Below are 22,803 nucleotides of genomic sequence, written 5' to 3' on the forward strand. Positions count from 1 at the left end.
ATTTGTGGAATCTGGGCGGTTTATATAAACTAATGCTTTATGTGAAATTCAAAGCAAAAGCAATCATTTAATCATTCTTTTATATATATATTATTTTTATATACGTTTATTTAATATAAAATGAATATAATTTTTCTAATCTTTTACTTGAACTTTATACTTCTTTAATTTGATATTTTCTCAAGGTAATTGAATAATTAATATTTTTTTATATAAAAATAATAATAGGTAAATGCTGTCCTCTAAGGCGATCTGCATAAAATTTAATTGTAACAATTGTATTTTGTAAGGAAGTACATCTAAAAGAGCATATAAATTTCATACAGGCCAGTTGAAATACTGTTGCAGTTATTGTGTTAAAACTTTCTATTAGAGGATTGATTTTTATAGAGAAATATCGCTTGGAAATTTATTCTCGATGGTTTTTTTGCTTTACTTTTCGTCTTTTTCCTTTTGTGAATTTCTTTACTTTAATTGATATTGGAGGTTTTTTAACGGAAAATGGCAGGGTTTACTGAATTGTGTGATGATTTAATAGAAAATTCCGATATATCAAATATATCTAAAAAAAGGAGATATAGTGCAGCAACAGCAGCAAGTAAGCCCGATATTACGGAAAACAACACGAAAGGCGAGATAATGGGAGCTGAAAGCTGTATGTTTTGTTGTAAGCTTTTGTTCCGATGATAACGCCCGTTAACCGGAAGCAGAAGTACGCACACACAGTCTTGCTCTCGCTTTACCTAAAGTGATAGTCTGCCGCTTAATAGTTTTGCGAATGGCTACCTTCCGCGGAGATCCATTTTACCGAACTCATCAATACAACATATGCCGTTGTCGAAAACCGTTAATCTGCTGGAAGATTTAGTTATCGAGTTTATAATAGAAATGACCCGTAAAGCTATGGAAATCTGGTGGACGGGCCGTGTTCAAGTAGAGGATACTATATTTTTGTGTGCAAAGATGCTAGAGGAAGTATGCCCCTGGTAAAGATAAAGAATTACTTACGATGAATGAGGGCCTGAAAAAGGGCGCATTTGGCCTTCAATGAAATTAAATGTCTGGGTCAGTGTGGAAGCAAGCTTTAATTTTTTAAAATCTTTTTAATGCGTTGCCTTTCATTTTAATTTTTAGGCACCGAAGCTAAAATCAAACGACACAAACCTAAGAAAAAAGTCCAAATTGTGATTATTAAGATTATTATGTTATTAAAAAAATAATGGTTTAAATATATCAGAAGGACAATTTTTGCTATTAGTCGAAGTAGTCTTCAATGTTGATGTAGGAATTAAAGACGTCAGGTAAAGGAAATAAAGGTGTCAAATCAATGCCGTTTAATGTAAGACATTCGCAAGTTTCCGCCAACTCCGGGTTGTCAATTAATGTAGCACCGCGTAAACGCCCATTCTGTAATAGAAATTTAATGTATTTACTCCCGGCAGTGTGCAATGAGTATTGAAGCTACCATCAGACCTTTAATTTAGAAAAGACTTCACCCAGTGAAAATGATGATACATAATAATAAAATTGTTTTTGAATTGGATTGCATTGGAAGGATTTACAGACTATTTTTAAATTAACAATCGAAAAGAAAGAGGGAAGTGGGCTGGTTGTACAGTAAAACTTCCGAACGCTCGTGATGAAAATAAATGGTTTTTTAATTCCCTCAATTAAACCTCTTCTTATGCATATTTCCATTCAAGTAATGTAAAAAAATTAAATAACATCTTCAGTTGTTAAATAGAAAATAGTCGACTCCCCTTCGCTACTCTGCTTCCAGCTCAGAGCTTTGATAAAGCTAATATCAGAACACAGATTTTTAATCTCATCATATTTCTTCTTTTTTTTCCTTTTTATTTAAATGTAAGTTAGAAATGTAGTAGTTCATCCTCCCAGCCATTTCGTACGCTTAGTTTGCATTTCTTTCTTTTTAAAAACTGAGCACAGACGTCTTCGATTGTCGAGGTTTCATCACTGCCTGTCATCCATAAACGCATTTATTGAATTAATCACTTGTTCAGTAGAGAATTATAGTCCGGGCTTGGAAAATATGGAAAATAATTTTCCTGCATAATTAATTGATTAAAAAATTGGAAAAAATTAAAATCAAAGCTAATCAAAAAGAAGGAAGATCTTAAGACCACCCAAACAATCATTACGCTTAAAGGAGAGACATATCTCTTTAAAAAGTTAAACGGGTGAATAGTTTCCGAAGAGAGACTTGGGAAGCGTTTTGGGTCCATTTAGTCAAAATAAGCTAAAACGGCACAAAATGAAAGATTGGATAATGTGTACAACCATTTTGTCCATCAAATAGTAGAAACTAAGACTGATTGGAATATAAAGGCTTACTTTTTATCGATAGGAAGTAACACATAATCCACTTTAATCCAATCTCTCCACAGCCAATTTCTATATCATTTATTATTGCCTTGAAATACTATTTGCTACGAAAAGCCCTAACTTTCATAAGTTGTTGAAAAAAATGGGCCGACCAAATTTTCCACATGTAATATGCCATAATATTAACTTAAGCAACGTTTGCAGAGACATATTAAAGATAGGAAATTTATTTCGTATATAATGGCAAAATATGTCGTTATAAGCAGCCTGTCTCTATTCATTTCAATCCATTTTCAATAAGGCAGGAACTAGGCTAATGTATTAAATGTTATGGAAATATTTTGACTATTGTGACGTGTAGCTTAAAATAAAGATAAATGAACATTCATCACATAAAGAGACAACACACATAACCTAACATATGGTGTATGATAAGTGATGTAGAACATTTTTTGATTTTTTTAATACGATCAATTATTTCGGAGATATCCCCAAAGGTACGTTCAATCCGGTGTTGGTTAGAAAGAGCCGGGAGGAAAAAGAAATAGAATGCGGCTGCTGTCTGGTAGGTATATGCTCGATCGGTAAGTATTAAGCGGACCGAATATTAAAACTAGCTTGAACGCTTTACACTATAGCTGAACGTTCCGACTAAAACTTACAAACTTATTCTGCATTTCTTCCAACCTAATAGCATTTAATTGTTGATTACACAATGAAAGTACTGCACAATGTTTCACAAAAATGCGAAGCAGCCAAAACAAAACTACATTTCAAATTAAAAATTCCCTTCGCCAAAAGGAAATTAAATAATGTAAAAAAAACTCACATTAGTTTTCATCTGGCAGATAATTTGCTATCGAGTTGTCTCTAACTTAACGGACCAGAGACGAGAGCATCTCAAAAGCTGAATATTATTATTGTAATTTGTTTAGACTAAAGTAATAAATTCTAGCATTATTTATTAATGTATTTATTTACTTACATATGAAACTCAGCTGAACAAAGTAACAGCCGAATTCAATTGATTCTTAGAAGTAAATCTTATACTAATTAACATCAATAGCTAATATATAACATATAAGGAGAAGTAAAGAAAAAAAATAAAGAAAATAATAATTCATGTGTAAATAAATAAAAAAGAAAGAGAAAAAATTTGCAAATTTTTACTTTCGTTCTAAATTTGTTTTGTCACGTTAGACATTTCGATTCAAAGTGCTACGCTCATCGAGTACGTGCGTATAGGCCGCATGCCTTATGCTCAATTGCTGTTCTAACGGATAGAAGCAGAAACTATCCTCGTACCTCAAAGCATGAAATGAATATAAATAAATACATCACTGCACTATGTATTTCTTTCAAATAGTAAGTTTTTTGAAGGGAATCTCTATCTTTCATGCGGTCAGTTAGTAAGGAAAAGTCAATTACACCTGCAAGAAAATAATTTCCTTCCTAGAAAAAAGGATGCCTTACAGAATTTTCCACTAATCCACGAACGAGCGGTAAACTGGTTCGAAACATTTTGGTGATTTGTCAAAAATAGTTTTGTTTTTAATGGTAACATTTCTAAAGACTTTGGGAGCAGTTTTTGCAGAATTACCACTGCCACCAAACGCACATCCGTGACCCCTTAAAATTTTTAAACCTCTGGTGTTGCCATATTCCAATTTGCTTCTGGCACCAGTTGAGTAAATCCAAATATTGTTAGCCAACACTCTTAGACTCTACACCAATTGCGTTACAGGAGCATATTAAATTTGTGCAAATGTGTGAAACACCTAGGAGGATTTGCAAAAGATGGACCTTTTATTATTTATTATTTATTATCTATTCAGAATAACTCAAGCTTGTCAGACAAGCTTGTCTGTCCGCCTATTCATCTCGTATTTTTACGTTCGGTTGAACGTAATAATAATAATCGAAATTTTCGACCTATAAAACCTTATTTTGAGAAATCGTTATATGAATTAAAAGAAGCGGTGTGGGGTATTTAGCTGTCCCATCATATTGCTTTCACTTGTTTATGCTAAATTAAACGTTAAATTGTGTATATCAAATCTTTCTAAAGTTCAATGAGAATGCAATGAACTCATTGAGCTTAAAACATTTTTGAAAAGCTGTATCGGCTAAAGTTGTAACTTATTGCCATTGTTCTAAATCGTTTTCTTTACGATGTGCTGTTTTGTTTTGCGAATTCAAAGGAAATCTTCGAGTTCACGACGTTTGAGTAATTAAGCATTTTTTTCTCGTGGTGGTTCCTTTTAGTGAGTTTCTTGTTATTAGCTTATGTCTCGGCCGAATTTTAAAATTTTGTCAAGTCAAAGTCTCTGTTACATAAGAGTTTTAGGAGATATATTTGTAAGGGATTATGAATGAAATGAAACCTTTTTTGATTAAGATTGGACGTAAATTGTGCCGTTTTTGAGCAGTATTTATGAGTCCAACCTACTCCCAGTAGATGATAAGGAATCAGATAAAAGGCTTAGAAAGCAAAGAAAATATTTTTTCTTTAGAAGGATAGCTTCTTTAGAAGGTGAGCACTTACTTCAATCTCAAATTGAAATTTTATTTATTCTCGATATGTTATGAAATATTCATATTCTGTAAAAGTAACAGCGAAAATATATTCTTTTGAACGGAGTTATTCCCACTTTTATCTTGAAATGAAATGTTCCGTATGAAGATTTCAGTTCTAACGTATATTGACGCAAGCTTTACTTTCCAAACAGCTGTCTATTGATTCATTCAATTATGCAATGATTAATATTTTTTGTCTGCATTCCGATAATTGTACGCACGTATACTTTTTATGCGCTTTGTCTGCAATATATATAAGTATGTATTTATGTGTAATTCTTCAATCACTACTTGTGCTTTCGTTATCAGCCTTCCGGAAATTATCCTTAAAATCACTTTAGCCTCTTGTGTCAAGTTCCCAAAATTTATCTGTATTAAGTAATACGTTAATGTAGGTATTTTACACATGGTATATACATGCACACAGGTGCACTTTGTTAATATCTTGTAAATCAATATTTTTTTTATAACACAAACGATTGCATTAAATTATATTTCAAGTTATTCATCGATGACTTAATAATAAAAATTGCTTAAGTTGCACATACCACACATCTATAAAAAGTTCACAATCTTTTACATATTAAATTGTGCTCGTACAGACAAATAATGTCCTTACAATATATGGCAGCATGTAAGAAAAAATATCAAAGACTGGTCTGCAAATTGAAACTAAATTTTTTTAACACGTTAGCCGAATTCATTCATTTTATATACATTTATGATTCCTTTACTCGGGGGCTTGTTCTCGCCAAAACTAATTCGTAAACAAAAAGAAGAAAAAAGTTACCGAGGAACTAAAATGCTTGTTTTATTATGATTTACAGTTTACAGGTTTTTTGTTAGAAACGCAGGCCAGATTCCAATAAGTTCGTACAGTATTTTTAACCGAAAAATTTCTGCAAAACTCACATGCAGATCCCAAATAACAGAGGAATTTCGTTCAACTTTGTAGGATTATAAAACCGCTCATCCACATTTTAGCTTCTCAAATGGCCAAGAATTGTTTTCGTTATGTTAATAAATTATATCAAAATATATTTGTCGCGGATTAATGGGTTTCTATGTCAAATTACTTTACTAAGTTAATTATTAATTTTAACGTTTTGTCCTACACTTTCCCTTCTTCTTTTTAATAAGCAAACTTATGCCACAACTGTATAATGAAGAAGTAAGAGTAGATGACAAACTTTGTTTTTGCACATTTCGAGGATTTTTTTATTACAAGATGAAATAATTCTTTTTAATTTTCCAATATTTCTTTAAATATGTAGAATATTTTATAAATGTTCTTTCTTTAATTAATGATTAAAAATAAGAACAACTTACAGATAGAAAGCTATATATATATAATGTAATGTTCCAATTTCTTTTAGGATGCTTGCGAAAGTGTGACTCAAATTACTTTTGACCCATTGATTATTTGATTATTCTTAGTTTTTCTTTCTTAATTTCTTGCCCCTCGTTTAATCGCAAAATTGAGGACTAAGAGCGTAGACTTAATTAGTTTCTTTTCTAAATGCATTTGATATTTGCGAACACATACAAGTAAAGAAACTAAAACTATACTCGCTTTTTGGTGGGCTAATGTAATCTGCATTGATGCATACATGTAAGAATCGCAATCTGTTGGATTAATTGAAAGCTGATCGAATCATATTGGCTCATAATTACATCTGCATTAACTGCGCTTAATTAGAAGCGCGTAGGGACATTGGGATTTATCTCACGAAGTAATGTGGGCGAATCAATAGTACCATTCATTCACTTAGTTAAAACTTAGTTAAGAAGGGAACATCAAGAACAAATCCACGTTTCTTAAGTGATGGTGAGGGTAACAGAAATAACCTATTTTCATAGGGAGGCAAAGCGACAAGCGGCAAAGAGCAGGCGTTGCTTTTGAACAGATTATATTCTCCTCCCTCTAGGGAGGAGTACACACAACAGAAACATGCTCAAGTGTTGATCTGGTCAAGCTCATTATAACCTTTTCTTAATGTAAGAATGGTTAAGCTCTTTGGACCACCTCTTAACGACACCTAGCACGGATTCAGCTTTACTTAAACGCAATGAGCAAATTAAAATGTAACCATTGATTAAATTGAACCCCTACATCGATGCACGAATCTACATTTTCCAACTTGTCTAAATCGATGAAATACCCAGTATTGAATGACTTCCTCCTTGAGAAAGAAAGTTTTTGCATTCTTTTAGATTTAATTTCATAAAATTTAACGAACACCAGCTGATACTATTGCGATTCCAACGAGGAGGAAGAAAACAGTTTAACATCGTCAGCGTACTTTAAAATATGGCTTGATTTAATCCCCGAAGAGAGACCACTGATGTGTAGAACGAATAAAAAGGGCCCTAAGTGGCTGCCTTCAGGGCAGACGTTACGGGAAATTCATCCGAGATGATGAAATTAAACTGAATGCTCTGTTATTAGGAAAGGCAGAGGGAGGGCGGGAATTTGAAGATCAACAAGTTATGGTAGGTCAAACTTTTTACTAAAATCAGTATCTACGACTTCCATGCGAGAATCACTGGAAAAAGCCTTGAAAAGAAGACAAGTAAACTCTAAGAAATTCGTAATAGTTGATCTTCCTTCCAGAAAACCATGTTTTGAATGGAAAAATATACGTACAGTAAACTATAAGAGATTCCTAGCAGTTGACATTCAGAAAGCTTTGCTGGAATGGATAATTATAGTACTCGATAGCAAAAGCTAAATGTTGAGAAACAATTCGCCCAAGCAATTTAGAGAAGATACTCAATTTGGCAATGCCTCTATAGTTCTCAACGTGATGTCTAATTCCACATTTGTGAAGCGGAATAAGGAAACTACTTTTACAACACAAGGGGAAAATACCTGATGTCAGGGAGATATTAAAGATTTATGGAATAACACCACATCAACTTGTTAGGCGCAGACGCACAACGATATTTTAGAGACCTCAAACCATGGCCAAGTTAGAAATCGAAACCGAGTTAGTGATCAGATACGGATAGTTAACAGTCAAATCGGAATCAGCAGTTCAAAAAAGAAGAAGAGATATGAGGTTTCAATAGCGTAATAGTATACGGTCCCATCGAAAGAAACTTGCGAGGGATATATGGACATTTTTCTTTTGGTGTTTGCAAGCGTATAACAATATTTAGGATTAACAAGCAGTGAGCATTTCATCAACTGAAGGTATCTGCAATAACATTGATGGTTTAGGTAATTAAGTCTATGCCTTCTTCGCAGTAGAATAGGCGAAATAGTCATAAGCAGAATTACCGTTCACAAATTTTTTGAAAAGTTTGTTTTTATAATAAATAAATAGCTAGATCTAATACATTCCGGAGCGAAAGGAGTAGTAGGGACAAGCAGCAAAATCGAGCATAACGTATGAAAGATGAAATTTAAGCAGTAAAATATCGGTTTTGTTAAAATCATAAGGTTTGTTGGAGGGAGCTGGATTTGGCACTTTAGAGGTCAACGGATCATTATGCCTGTAAAGAACACATACTGGATGATACTGTTGCAGAAATCCCAAATCCTGTGCATTCTAGCTAATCCCTAAAGAGGGAAAAACCAAATGCACATTCGCAGCGCCTCATGAAGGTGCCAGCCGAGGAAAACGAGTACCAGAAAAGCATAATAACGAATTAAAAATGAAGCTATGAAATTAGGTACTACTAATATGATGGTACAAAAGTATATAAATAGAATATTTGTGGAGGGGAGAGTAGTAGAAGGAGAATATTTAAGTTGAGCAGTTGAAGGTATTGCCAAAATAAATTGTGAATAATCCTACATTGAAGGAATATAATTGTAAATAAAAGAACTTTGAAGTGTATTTCTCTTGAACAAAATATCCACGATCCAGCGATACGGACTGTATTCTAGAAAAGCGAATTTTATAACAATATGAATCCTCAGGTAAACTAAAAGTTGGATAGCGATTTACAATTATCTCTGGAAAATCGGCAAAGCGAAGATCTAGTAGCTTAAGATTACAATTAGGAGTACAGTTGTATTGAAGCAGATATCGATCAGATAATTTATTGAAAAAGACAATGGCTTTTATCCGATGTTGAAGGGGGGGGAGCGTACATCCAGAAGTATAACGGTAACACCAAATGACTTGTGGTAAATTGAACTCCCGTAACGCTATAACTATAGCTGTGGATTTTTCGAGCACATCACAAGTGATCGCAGTATCTTTCTTATGAATAAAGACATCTGCAATTAGGGGAATATAGGAGCAAGTTACATGTAACTAGTTCCTGGCAATTTCCGCCCGAATGGCAATAAATTCAACGTCAGAAGGATCAGGAAATTCAAACGAACAGGAAGGGGCTGCAGCAAATATGACAATCGCCAGTGCGATCTAAACGATCCTTTCTGTAAATCTGGAAAGAATTGTAAAAACGTTCCGACTAGTGTAAATCGTGCTTTAACCAGGTTTCAGTGAAAGCCAAACAAGAACCCCCCGCGCTCACTGAATTTAGGAAAGTGCAACGAATTTTTGGGCTTACCCCCTTAACATTTTGTGAATGAAAGTTACTAGGCCTGAAGAAACATTTAGTTTTTCGAGGATGGAAGAACTACCGTGTTAGTATAGATTGCTGGGACGATTCCGAGGAATGAATTCCTGTATTAAGGATCCAAATAACCACAATGGAAAAATGCCCATGTTTGCAATCAGACCTAACACCTTAAAAGACGAGGTAACTCTCTATCGAGATGAAGTCAGTTTAAAAATGCTAACACTGTTCAAACTGACGGATTGGACTTCTGCAGCAAGATAACTTATTATGTTATCCTCAGAGATGTCAATCATCAATCTTGCCACGAGTATTGCTTTCTGGAGGTTCTGCCGTGAAGCAGACATCATCCTAATGGACCGATAGGATTGACAGATAGGCAATATTGGGTTGGGGAAGAATAGAGGCAGTGGTTACACTTTCTGATGCAGCTTGAGCGACTTATCTAGCATGGTAACCAGCGAATACATCTGAAGAGATGCGAGGAGAGGCGGATTTACTATTTTTGTTAATACTCTTTGGAGATGTAGAAATTTTTCAAACTTTCCGCACAAAGTCACAAGATTTTTACTTAATTTATAAAAACTATTCATTGTCTCCGCGAAAAGCTTATAAAAAGCAATGTCCCGCGTCCTATAGTCAGTACATTACCAACGTTAGCTTTTCGAAAGATCTAGCATTGCGTCTGCAGCACAAACCGCAATGCCTGCGCACTGCATGACAATAACGCTCGCAAAGCCAACAAGTAATGAATCACTCAGAATCAGGGTCTGGTTTAATTGGACATGATGCAAATAAATACTGCATGTCACAAAGCAATAGACAAAACAGATTTTGTGAAGAAAGAATAAAACAAAAAAGTTTGTCGCATATTCAAAAATGTTCTCTTAAATTAGCACGCAAACTTCACGTTATTAAAAACAAAGAGAAAAAGTGTAAACGCCAGGCAGATGTTTGGAAGCACAAACACGCAAAAAACAAGAAGACAAGACACTTTTTGGCTAGAGCACCAAGTGCTGATCGCAAAAAGCAAAGGTATCAACACGAGAAGTTCAATATATTTCAATAAATGCAAACATTTTGACAATTATTTGAGCTTTAAAATCGTATAAAGAATTACAAAATTTCTACACAGAAACTGACAGACACGACCACAGGGCTCGCGCAGATTCGGCAAAAGTGGGACAAGCACTGCCAATTAAGACTATGGGCGCCAGTTTTTAAAAGCGGTAGAAACGCAAATGATTATTTCGGTCACTTTAATAAAGTTCAATACTTTATTAATATTGCGTTCCTCAAGTACTTTCAGTTAGTCCACAGCGTTAGACGTGCGAATATTTCAATATTGAAGAAGTTTTAACACACATAAAGCCTATCATTTCAGTATATAACATTTAAAACAAAGTACAACACCATCATTAAAAAAAAATTAAAAAGTGATGAATACTGCTTAACATTTAAGTGATAGACAGAGTTAATTATCAGTAGGTAATAGAAAAAAAATTCTCTAAGAATTTCCTACGGCCAGAATGAGACCATTGCAGCATCTTCAATATTTGCAACCCCAAAAAGTGCAGCACTAGCATGTTTTCTTTAGGCTGCCGGCTAACAAATCGCCAAATTGAGTTGTACATTCTTACATGTGGGGGATGCATCTATACAATGCAGTTTCTTTAGCGCTCCGTCAAAGAATCAAAGTGTAATCCTTGTAATAGGCTTAACATATTCGATATTAGTGTACATAAAATTTGAACTTACATCCTGGCTGTATTCCTCTAGATCTGATCGTACGATAAGGTTGACGAGCACCCGGATCAATTTTGCCATACATAGTTCGATCCATTTTTATTCAGTTCTATTCTAAACGATTATATTAAACTTTCTCACAACTTCGATCATATTTGTTTCTCATTTCGATGGTATTAATTTTTTTCAAATTTATTTAATTTTATGTATTTCGCATTCTTATCTAAAATGTCAAAAAGGCACTTTACACAATGTATGAAAAACGTTCGCAAATAAAGTTAAAATCATCGAGATAATGCGAAATAGTTTATTTTAATATTTTTTACTTACACACATATATATATATATATATATATATATATATATATATATTTTTTTTTTTTTTTAATTTAATAAAATGGAAAATATAAATAAAACTATTTTCAGTTACTTAACTGAAATAGAAATGACACCATTTTTACTACGATATGCATATATCTGTGTGTACGCTTTTGTCATCATCTAAATCAGCCGTTTTTGTATTTAATATTTTAATAAATTTTTTATTCGCTACAGCAGTATATGCGAGTGTAACAACTTTGTTAGTAAGTTTGCTTTATGCGCAAATAAGTATCGAAATCACTTAAACCAAAGCAACATTCCGCAACGATTTAGCTGTTTTCGCTTGTAACTTAGTCCGTCGTTTTGTTAACGGACTTTCAAGTTGACAAAATTACCAGAGGACCTTAAATTTGGGGGTACACACGCCAAACTTATCATAATATTTTCCACAGCCGTCCGCTAACCAAGAACATCTACGTAATTTTTCTTGAGTGACGGGTATCAAGAATTCGCCTTAATGCGAATATACATTGTTGATGAGACTTTTTTCACAGTTTCTCTAACGAGATGAGACATTTTTCATTCGCTGTACAATTAACCCGCCGAAGGTCGTATTATTAGCTTTCATGAATATGTGCATATGAGCGCATCCTGTTAGAATTTGTGCGCATTTTTATAGTTAACTTTTGTACAACATATAGGGTAAGTTTCCAATCTACAACAAATAATTGAAGCACAGGAAACGTGTGTCACGCAGGAAACGCTACAGCGGTCGTTTTATATTTTTCACTGTTTCCCGACATAGAACGCTAGACTCTGCAAGCGTGATGGACAAGGTTGCCGAAAATTAAAGTTCATTTCAGTCACTTTCAATTATGATATTCTGCTACTAGTCTACTAAACTTCGATTGTTATACTTACATTGCTGATCAACACACAAAGCTTAACAAACGTTAGAAGTCGGCAATGCACGATGGATTAAAGAAACAACAATAATTTTATTTGGACAAGTACGACAGCAGAGATTATAATAGTTTTATATGACGGTTCTCGTTTATCACAGCATTCATATATACATACCACAGATCAAGAAAATGATAACAAAGACTCAAAAACTCACTGAATTAAGCAAAAATTCAACGTTATTTTTAAATGACTTGAGGAAATCTATAAAGCATTTTACTCAAAATGTATTTTGTAGGTCGGAATAAATATATTTGTATTTGTATTTTACGATATACAAAATTAAGAGAACCTATAGACTTTAAGATTTTAAACCGTTTAAAATATAGTGTTCGATCTTCTTACTCATCTATTTATCGTCTTTATGAAACCAATAATAATTTTCATACTAAACTGGAACTTAGCACGTAAGATCTTAGTCGGCCGATACCGATAGAGTTCGAAATTAGGTAACATGTGCACATGAAAATGATTACGAAAGGTAACGTTCAGAAAATGGTGACTAAATTCATTACAAAAGCCATTCAGTAGAGATCCATAAAAGACAGCGTTCGTAGCCAAAGTGTTTTTGACAAATTAAAGCCTGCTTTGAAGTCTAAAGGCCCATTAAGCAAATAATTCAAAATCAATTTATCAAAGTACAACGAGAAACAACGTATTTGTTATAAAAATTGATTCAGAAGAGCTACGAAATCGTTAAAGACTTACATAGCATAGAGATGTCATTAACCTTAAAAGTCCGCGCGTAGAGTTAAGTTTGCTCTAAACACCCCAATGTAATGTAACTATTTTTGTAATATACGTACTCTTTTACTTATTATTCGTATCATTTAGCGATCGTGAAAAAGAAAGACACACGGACAAATCAAATCTGACTTTGCAGCGAAAGCTGACACATACATATAAATTCTTTATACGGTAGAGAATTCATCTACAAAGTTTTAAAAAGAAATAAGAAACATAGGAACATACCCACAGGCATGTAAGTTTTCACATTTATTCGAATTTAAAATTGCAAATCATTCAGCGGCAAATACGTCATTTGCAACGTAAAAGTTAAAAAAAAAATAAATGAATGATAATGTAAAGGAGAAGTTCTACACGACTTGAAGCGAATGGTTTACTCTTGTCGCCAATGTGCATTTAAAGAAGGACACCGTCTAGCTGATCGGTTATGAAGAATATGGGCAATATTTGCGATACTAAATTGGATGGCCAGAACGAATCCGAAGACATGAAAAACCTTCTATATGAAATTTGCAATCACTGTTCGAATCATCTGGGTGCTGAAATGCAAATATTAGCGCCTTAATGGCGACTAATTACTATATATATTATTTGGTCATGAACCGACTTAGTTCATTTATTTTTACTGAACTGAACAAAATCCAAAAGTTGAATATAAGTTTGTCATCAAATTAAAACACTACGTCAATTATCAATAATGACGGATTATCAAAGACGGAAAAGAAAGCCAAAATCACTCTACCGAACGATAAATCTCCAAAAACCACAATCGCTGACACAACTGTAAAGATTGCCGGTGGTGACAAACTAACGCCTAAAGGCAAATCTGCTGCAAAGTTGGCGAAAACGGGAGCTGGTAAAGGAAAATCTCCGGGAGGAGAAGGAGCTGGTGATGCTGATGACCTTGATGCCTGGATTAAGTCGCGTCAACTACTTAAACCGGACGATCAACTAGAGCTGACAGAAGCTGAACTTGGCGAAGAAATAACCAAAGTTCTAACGCCCACCAATACTAATCTGGTTCTCAATTTTGTAGTGTACAGTTTCAAGGAGGGCACTTTTGTTAAGATTCCACCCGCTGGTAATACGGTCACAATATTTCAATTGGCTGGCGAAGTAGGTGATCACCTAACACACTCACATTCACTACACATCCACTTACATCTAAAAATTTATAAAGATTCTATAGGGCAAAATCACTTTCATAAACCCCCCCATTTTAGCGAGCTAGTCAGATATCGTTAAGAGCCTTTTGAGTTGCTTAGCATGCTACAAAGCTGATCTAAAATCTTGAGAAAAATGATAGGAGAACGATTATGAACTTTAATCCTCTTAATAACGCTTCCAAATTGGATAAAATCACCGATTAGTTTATATTTTTGTGCATTAATTACGATCCTACCATAGACTACTACTATTGCGACGAAAGTTTGGAAACAAATCCAAATGAAACAAAGGAAGGTGGGAAGGACGTACTTTTTATAATTTTATTTTTATTTTAATCACTCTCCCTTGACATTTGAAAATGTTATTATTAGCGATTTGATTTCTTTTTTTTGTAATATAAATTACAAATTAAATTAATGAAAGCAATTTTATCTTTTTAGAATGACATCCTCTGAAATCCTTGATTTTTTTGTAGACATAATATTAATTCGATTTCATAATTGCGATTAATAATAAAAAATAAATAATAAAAGATGATAACATATGATTTCTGTTGCATATGTTAACTTACTTATTACCTAATCTTTTTATCCAGAATACTTAACACTGAAAGAAAGTTTCTAGTCAATATCTGCTGTAAATCTGAGATTATTATAAAAACAGTGTTAAAGTATTTAACCTTTTACAAGCTTATTTACTTCTTCAGATGAAGGCATTAGATCGTTTCGTCTTTTACGAAATGCAATAATAAACGCACGAAACGAGATAACTCAAATCGACTCGAAATCTTATGGCAGTGAATAATGTATTTGTTCAAAAACTTACGGTAATAAATGTAGTATTCATTACACAGAATAAAATCGAATGCTTCTTACTACTATGCGCTAGTTTCGAAAAATTTGCTTGAATTTTACGTCTTAATTCAAATGCCAGATTTGGCTAACAAAAGCGTTTATAAAACTCTTTTGACGTTAAAAGACAATTTTCCTTTTTTTTTTTAAATTTTGCACCTTTGAAATGAAAAACAAATAATTAATTTTGATGCGAGCATTGGAAACTTTACAGCAAACTCATCACTCTTTTCCTACCCAGCAATTAATTAAAAAAAAAAAAAAAAAACTAAGTTTACTTTTGGCAAGACTAAGAGGAAAAAAAAACAAAATTGCATGTACGTCTTTTGCCATGATTCTATAATTAAATGAAATTGTAATTATTTTTGGTTTAACATTTTTTCCTTTTTTTTTTTTTTTGCTTTTGAAATTGAATAAAAGCCAATTAACCTTGATTGGGGAAAATTTTAATGGAATATTTATACATCAATTCGTTTATTGAAACGAGAACCACATTGCAGCGCATGGTTTATTTTGAAGATTGTAATTGGGGTCTTTTTCCAGCTATCCTTTTTGTGTTTACGAATATGATCGAGTCTTACAGATTTAGAAATTAAAGGTCAGAAAATGCGACTGGTCAGCTTATAATAGATGCAAAACTGGAATTTCTTAAAAAAAGGGCGAAAGTTCTTTTAATATTCGCAAATAAGTTGCGAGTGTCAAATAACGATAAAGCTGACTCATGTGGACTCATTCATACTCTTGGAACTAGAAAAACTTCGATTTTAGGTGTCGAGTGAATACTTTATAATAAGCACCTATTCTCAAAGATATGCAAAATTCACTGGGTGGAAGGAATTGAAGCGATAATATATCACTAAAAGTAGAGTGATTATAAAAACGAAACTAAAAGGATTTATCACTAAGCGGGTTTTTGCACATGAAAGTACAATTCTTAAAGTGCACAACAAAATGTTTTTCATATTTTTTAAGAACAAAATGGAGACTTTCTCGAAACAATACCCGTTTTTTTTGCTTATCCCCTTTTACCATACAGCTACAAATTACAATTCTTCGGCTGGTACAACAAGTACGACACAAAACCCCAACAATTTTTATTCTTTCCATTCCAATTTTTTACATACATTTTGAAGAAAAGACGTAGGTAATTTCCGATTAGCATTATTGATTAATGAGAGATAGACTTGTTTTGGTCAGAAAGTAAATTTTTCTTGCCAGTTCACGATATTTCCCTATGAGCTTCTCTAGCTATGGACACGTGACTTAAGTGATTTTTTTTTTTATTTAAATTTACTTCAGTTACACATCGCGCTGCAACGTCACTTAAATTTAACAAATATTTTTTCTTGGGTTAAATAATACCTTAATGGTTAAGACGATAAAAAGGCGATTGTGGGAGTGGCAAAATTTTATATGTTAAAAAAAATTGATTTTTCGAACATATTGTACGGCTGTACACAGGCACTTGAGATTTCATACGCTTTTAGAGAAACGCGCAGCACGATTTTTGAAAGCGAAGAGCAGGATGGCTCGAGGGCTTGTCATACGAAATTTTTGCAGTACTTTTAAAATAACATTCTACGCTTTCCGATGAGTTATTTTAAGCAATTACTATTAATACAAGAGCCACGTTATTTTCGACGACAATTGCACTTGTTCATTCGGCAATTGCACAAAATCAACATTATTAACAGTTCCTGCCTTCTTCGCTATGTAGATTAGATAGTTTTCTTTCTTTAATTTAAATATGGACCAGTTACACAATTTGCAGTAAAACCGCTTGACCGAAAGTTGTCTGTCGAGAGTGGACACGGTATTGCCACTTTTTAATATTTTTCAAAAAAGAATTTTTCTAGTCTTTAAAAGTATGCTTAAATATGCTCTTCAAATATTGTTACTAGAATTAGGCCTCTCTCCGTAGAAAAAACTACTTTTTAAGGCTGTTAGAGAGATACCTCGTGAGAATGGCGCCTTTGTTACCATATTCTTATGTTTAAAGAAAAATTCTTTTTCATCTCTCGCATGTTGCTACTCCGTTACTTTTTCTTTCATCCAAAAAAGAAATCCTCAAATAAACGCTTTTTTTAAATTGTTATAATAATTTTTCCCCTTAAAGGAAAGTGTCAATAATTCACCACAAAATATGTTTTTCTTCCTCCGTCTCTACTTTATTTTAGTTCTCTATTAAACTAATCGAAGAATGTCTAAGTCAAGTATTACTTTATCCAATTTCTGACATTCCTTGAAGAATCCGAAATGTATATATTGGTAACTCTTTTATTAAATCTAAACTTGCCAACACATTTATTGACTACTTCTTTTAACATACATAGCATGCCGCTATTGGCGACTTCAATGGTACTTTTGCATTGTGTGGAAAATTCTTTTACCCATTAATTAAAAAAGAAATTTTTAGCCTGCCAACGATTTTCAATGGAAAAGCATATCAGCGGTTACTGAACTTTTTGTGGTCTGCATATGACAAATGTGTGGTTAATACACAATGATTTTCAAAGACTGCGGCCCTTTATTTCCACATATGAGTTAGCAAATGCATGTAACTTACAATGTCTCAAATAAAGGAACAGAAAGAAACGACGAATATTGAATAATTTAACTGACATAAAATGTTAAAAAAGAAAAAGTTTATTAAGACAATGTAACACGTAAACAGGTAAGCTAACGCATAATTTATGTGACGTAAACTACATAAACAAAGCAAAGTATGACAAAAACCACATTGTTGTAATAATTATGTAGAATTCTATTAAATACTTTTTGTTGCTTACGTTTAAGGGATGCTCTACATCTGTCTAGACGTTGTTGAGAAGCTACTAAAAACTTCTAGATAAATGACAAAGTGTCTATTTCTGCATGAACGGGCAGAGACATGCACAGCTATTCAGAGATTTTCTGCAGATCAGAAACAGAATATTATAGAAATTATATATTTGGTTGGGTATCCTATCCTTTTCTTCGCTTTGATATATTTTGTATAATTTTTCTTGTGTAGGGAACAGGGATCTTATTTCATTCTTCTCGAAGTCTATTTTTCAGACCTTGGACGAAAGGGATTGAGTTCTTGCAGACGCGGCGATCCAATTCATTGCTCATACTTTTGTTGGGATTCTTGCCTTGGGTGATTGTGGAAGAGGGTGAAGCACATTGAATTAAGCGGTACTTATGGTTAAGGCCGTTACCTAACCATATAACATGTCCACTAGTACAAAAACGTAATAGACACTCCGTCAAGGTCTGAAAAATTGACTACAAGAAGAGTGGAGTAAGACCCCTGTTTCTTAAAAAAGAAAAATTTTACAAAATATATCAAAACGTTTAAATAACGTTATTAAGCAAAAAGGATACCCGACCAAATATTACTTTTTAATAAAATGCTGTTTCTAGCTTTGTATTCTTCCTTATATGAAAATAACCATTAAAAACGTTACGTTTTCTGACGTCTTGAAGTTATTTGTTTTAAAATGTATTCTCTAGTAGTACAAAATAGTAAAAGAAGTTTTTATGTTTGGACAATGGACTAGGTTTAATAAGCGTTTATATTTTGTCGAGCGAAAAAAACTCAATATTATCGAGACTCACTGTAACTATAGATATTTTGCGAAACGCTTCAAAGTGGAGCTTACGAAAAATTTTAAGTGTTCTTTGATCTTAAAGTATTTATGAAAATTAAAAAAATTTGTTCGTTAAAAAACGGAGCTTGTTAATTGCGTGTAATAGTAACTGTATTTTGGACTTTACTCTGACAAACTTTATGACCGTCTTGAACGAGAACATTATCATCTTTGCTTTGGTTTAAAGATTACTGTTTCATCATGAAATATTTCAAGTTGTAGATTAATTTCACGAAAAATTTGTATGTCACAACAATCACAAAATCAAAAAAAAAAATATATATATATATATATATTCTTGAATGAAAAAAATGTATTATTAATGATTTTTTTGTTTTTCCAAAACCGGTTTAAGGTTATTTAAAAATATATGTTGATTTTTGTTGCTTATTCATGACGCACGCACATTTTTATATATGTATATGTATATTTATTTATAAACATACACACCACCGCAATTGATCAGAAATCTAATATATTTGCTTCGGTTTCCGATACCACACAGCAGGCCGACACCTCTGTCACAGTGTCAGTTGAAAAATTTACAAAATATTATGCAAATGCACTTCACAAACGGCAACAGAATTTATTTTCATTAATCAGCAACTATTGACAAATTATTTCTTGTTGATTTTCCCATTAAAAACACTTTGTAATCTTTGAAAAAATGATATAAGCGAGTGCAAATTTCTTAATAGATTCATGTAGACACGATGTCGCTATGCATTTAATATACACTGATACAGGCAAGAACGTCGTCACTAGATTGTATTACGTTTTTTTTTGTTTACATTCAGCATAGCTTTCTTTTCACATCTTAGCTATATTTTCATTTAATTGCTAACATTTGTGTTTAATCGACAACGATGAGTTCCTTACAAATTTGTTAAGTATTTGTCACCAAAGTTAGGTAAGCCGGCATAACACATTCAAGCGATTAACTTAAAATGTAAAGCCCAACTGAAGCAACCAATCTAACTGCCGGCTAAGCGATAGAAAAATAGAGATAATAGCAGGAAAAAATATAAATAAAAAAGAAAAAAAATAGAAACAAACACATCTACAGACAACACAAAAACAACCGCAACGTCTTAGCAAAACGAATGACGTCGTCTGCATGACAGAGAATATGTTAGAAAAATTGCTAGCAAGCTGACGCCGATACTGCTGCTACTGGCGCATTGGAAACATTGGCAGACTCACCCATTCATCAAACGAAATGAATAATAAAGTAGGAAAAAAAACAATAAAAACGTACAAAGGGAAAACAATCGAATTATTTCATTTCTTAATTTTTGACGTTACTCTAAGAGGCCACGGAATATAATATAAAGACCGTAAGCACCAAGCATCCGTACGTAGTTTTCCAAAAGGAAAACGCTTAAAGCTAAAAGAAAGAGAATCTCTAAGAGAATTCCTCTTAAGTGCGTCTTGCATTTAAAATCAATTTCTTGCACACCTTACAATATTACTGGGCTGGGTTAAAGAGAAATTTCCGTACTTTCTTTCCTAACAGTGTCAATATGGAAAAGAAGAAAAACTCGCATCAGTCGTTTCGCAATTACTTTTCCATTCATCCAATGTAAAAAGATGTATGTGCTAAGCACTAAACTATGATGAAAGAAATATCTGGATCAGCTTTAAAGACAAATGCTCGATTTTTAGACCCCCTATTGACGGTTATTCAAAAATGTCATAGTTTTATTCAAAAACTAATAATTTTTTTCAAGAGCTATAATACCTCTATACTTCTGTTCTGGTATTTATATACTTTACATATTTTTTTTTTTTTTAAATTTGATACAAATATTCAGAAAGAGGCCTAGATAGGCGATATTTGTTCAGATAATTGAACTAATCTAAATATGGGGTATCTAGGTATACACGAAAATAAATAAAAATTTTTACTTGTTGCAATCTAATTGGAGTTCTCCGATTATTATCAGTACGGTTGTGAATATTTTCTTTTCGTCATGACATATGATGGAATGAACGATAAAAATATATGCTCTGTAGAAATTACGAACTTTCCTTGCCTTATTAAGCAAACTGATATATTCAACAATAGAGGGTATTTAAGATTTTTCATTAGCTTGAATAGGTCAGAAGTGCACCTACTTTTTGAAATCTCCAATAAATATTTTTTGCTATTATGAGCAGAATAACAAGATAAGAATATTATTTATGATATTATGTTGATATATATTCCCACAAGTAAAAAAAGATTGCTTTCTTTCCAATACCGGAGTCCATTTCAAATCTGCGTATTTGATCAACGTAACCAATTTGATTAGCACCTGTACTGCGTTTATATGAACTTCAAACATTCCTGTAAGCTGAATGTGTTCATGGTTTATTAGGCGATGGTGGTGATGCTTTAGAAAAAAAATGAACAGGTAAATTATTATATCTGAACAAGGACGACCATTAAAAACTTCACCAACTACAATCGAAAGTTAAGAAGTTTATATTGAAGCTGTGTCCAAAACATACACCTATCTGGTCCAAATTTAAGCACGTTTATTTTTTAAATCGCTATATTGGACCTATTCCCGTCATAAAGTATTAAACGTTAGATCTTATTGTTCTGTAAATACTTAAAATTGTTTTAGGATTTTTTATAGGGGACGGCGCTCAACGAAAAGGGTACCTTCCCATCCAAATTTTCTACATTCATTTTATATATCGAGATGGTAAAAGTAATACTTCGAAGTAATAAGACATTTTGCGATGAATGGTCGTAAAAATGATCCTATTCAATTCATTTTCGAGAGGATTCAACTTTCATTAAAATTTCGCAAAAGTTATCACCTGCAAGTTGATTGAAAAAATAAATAGGTAAATTTCTGGGAGATAGTCGAACAGACGCACAAACAAAAGTATTTGCTTAAATTAATTCGGAAAATGATGTTGAACCGATTGTTATATTAAAACCCATTCTGAGCGTTGCAAACATCTGCACACTTTATGTAGGGTATAAAAACCTACTGGCACAAGTTGTGTAGCGTATAAAAACCCCAAAGTTTCGCATTTTAGAAAAACAAAATAATTTCTGGGACGTTAACGCTACAACAACATGTACATGCAAAAGTATGATATGCCTGCAAACTATGATCATATGAGAGACACACATGCCACTCAAACGCATAAAAAGCAAATAGCAATTGATCGCTTGGCTATTATTAAGAGATGATCCTTCCATTTATAAACATATTTACAAAAACACATATCCACGTATATATTAGCTGGACCTAACCTGTAAATCCAAGTAACTTTACATTGGATAATATAATCAGAGAAAGCCATGTCTTTACATCATAGTAAAAATGAGAAAAATCAATTCAAGAGGTTCAACGACTTCAAATGCAACGTTAATGGATAAGAGACTGAGTAATGCTTACAAATTATCTTAGTATGAAAGAGTATTCAATACATTTCCTTACAAATAAACACAATGCATGGCAATCTTAACACTAGTAATCCCGAGATGAATGCGCAACTAAGTAAAGTAGCGTCCGAGCCATAAGACGAATCAACACTTAACAGTTATGCGTGTTAAAAATTATTAATAAGAAAAATTAAAAAAATCAATCGTACATAAACAATACTTTTTTACGTCTTTGTTTGCTCCCCTCTTCTGCCTATGACTCTTTGTGGCGAGTTCATGACTGTGCGTGTACGCACATTGGATACCTTTTAAATAGATGATTGTTATCGAAAAAAAAAGGTTGAAAAAGTAATTTTGGTAAACAAACAAAATGGCTGCAAACAAAGAGTTTTCACTTCTTTGATATTTTTTGATTATTTCTAGATTATCTTTCTTGTCCATGCTATTCAGCAAGGAAAACGGTTTCTTCCTAATAATTTTTTCGACTTTCTTCGCATAGTAAACTATAATGAACAATTTTTCAGTTTCATAT

At 32.9% G+C, this 22,803-nt stretch overlaps 1 protein-coding gene across 5 annotated transcripts in view; it reads right to left on the minus strand.

Annotated features, from left to right (window-relative positions):
- The window catches only part of LOC119640651 (paxillin), a 76,180-nt gene that overhangs the window by 43,450 nt on the left and 9,927 nt on the right, over nt 1–22,803 (minus strand). The window contains exons 1-2 of one of the 5 annotated variants that reach the window (XM_038038841.1): nt 19,763–19,833; nt 11,215–11,425 (exon numbers count right to left, since the gene is read on the minus strand). The exons of 1 other annotated variant lie outside the window; for it this stretch is intronic. In XM_038038841.1, the coding sequence (XP_037894769.1) occupies nt 11,215–11,299 (85 nt within the window). In that variant the 5' untranslated portion in view covers nt 11,300–11,425; nt 19,763–19,833. Of the gene's footprint in view, nt 1–11,214; nt 11,429–19,329; nt 19,709–19,762; nt 19,834–22,803 lie in introns of those variants that run through there. 3 more of the 5 variants (XM_038038839.1, XM_038038840.1, XM_038038844.1) reach the window with 3 other exon arrangements.

This window comes from Glossina fuscipes, unplaced genomic scaffold (assembly GCF_014805625.2).
Source record: "Glossina fuscipes isolate IAEA_lab_2018 unplaced genomic scaffold, Yale_Gfus_2 121, whole genome shotgun sequence".
Classification (NCBI taxonomy): domain Eukaryota; kingdom Metazoa; phylum Arthropoda; class Insecta; order Diptera; family Glossinidae; genus Glossina; species Glossina fuscipes.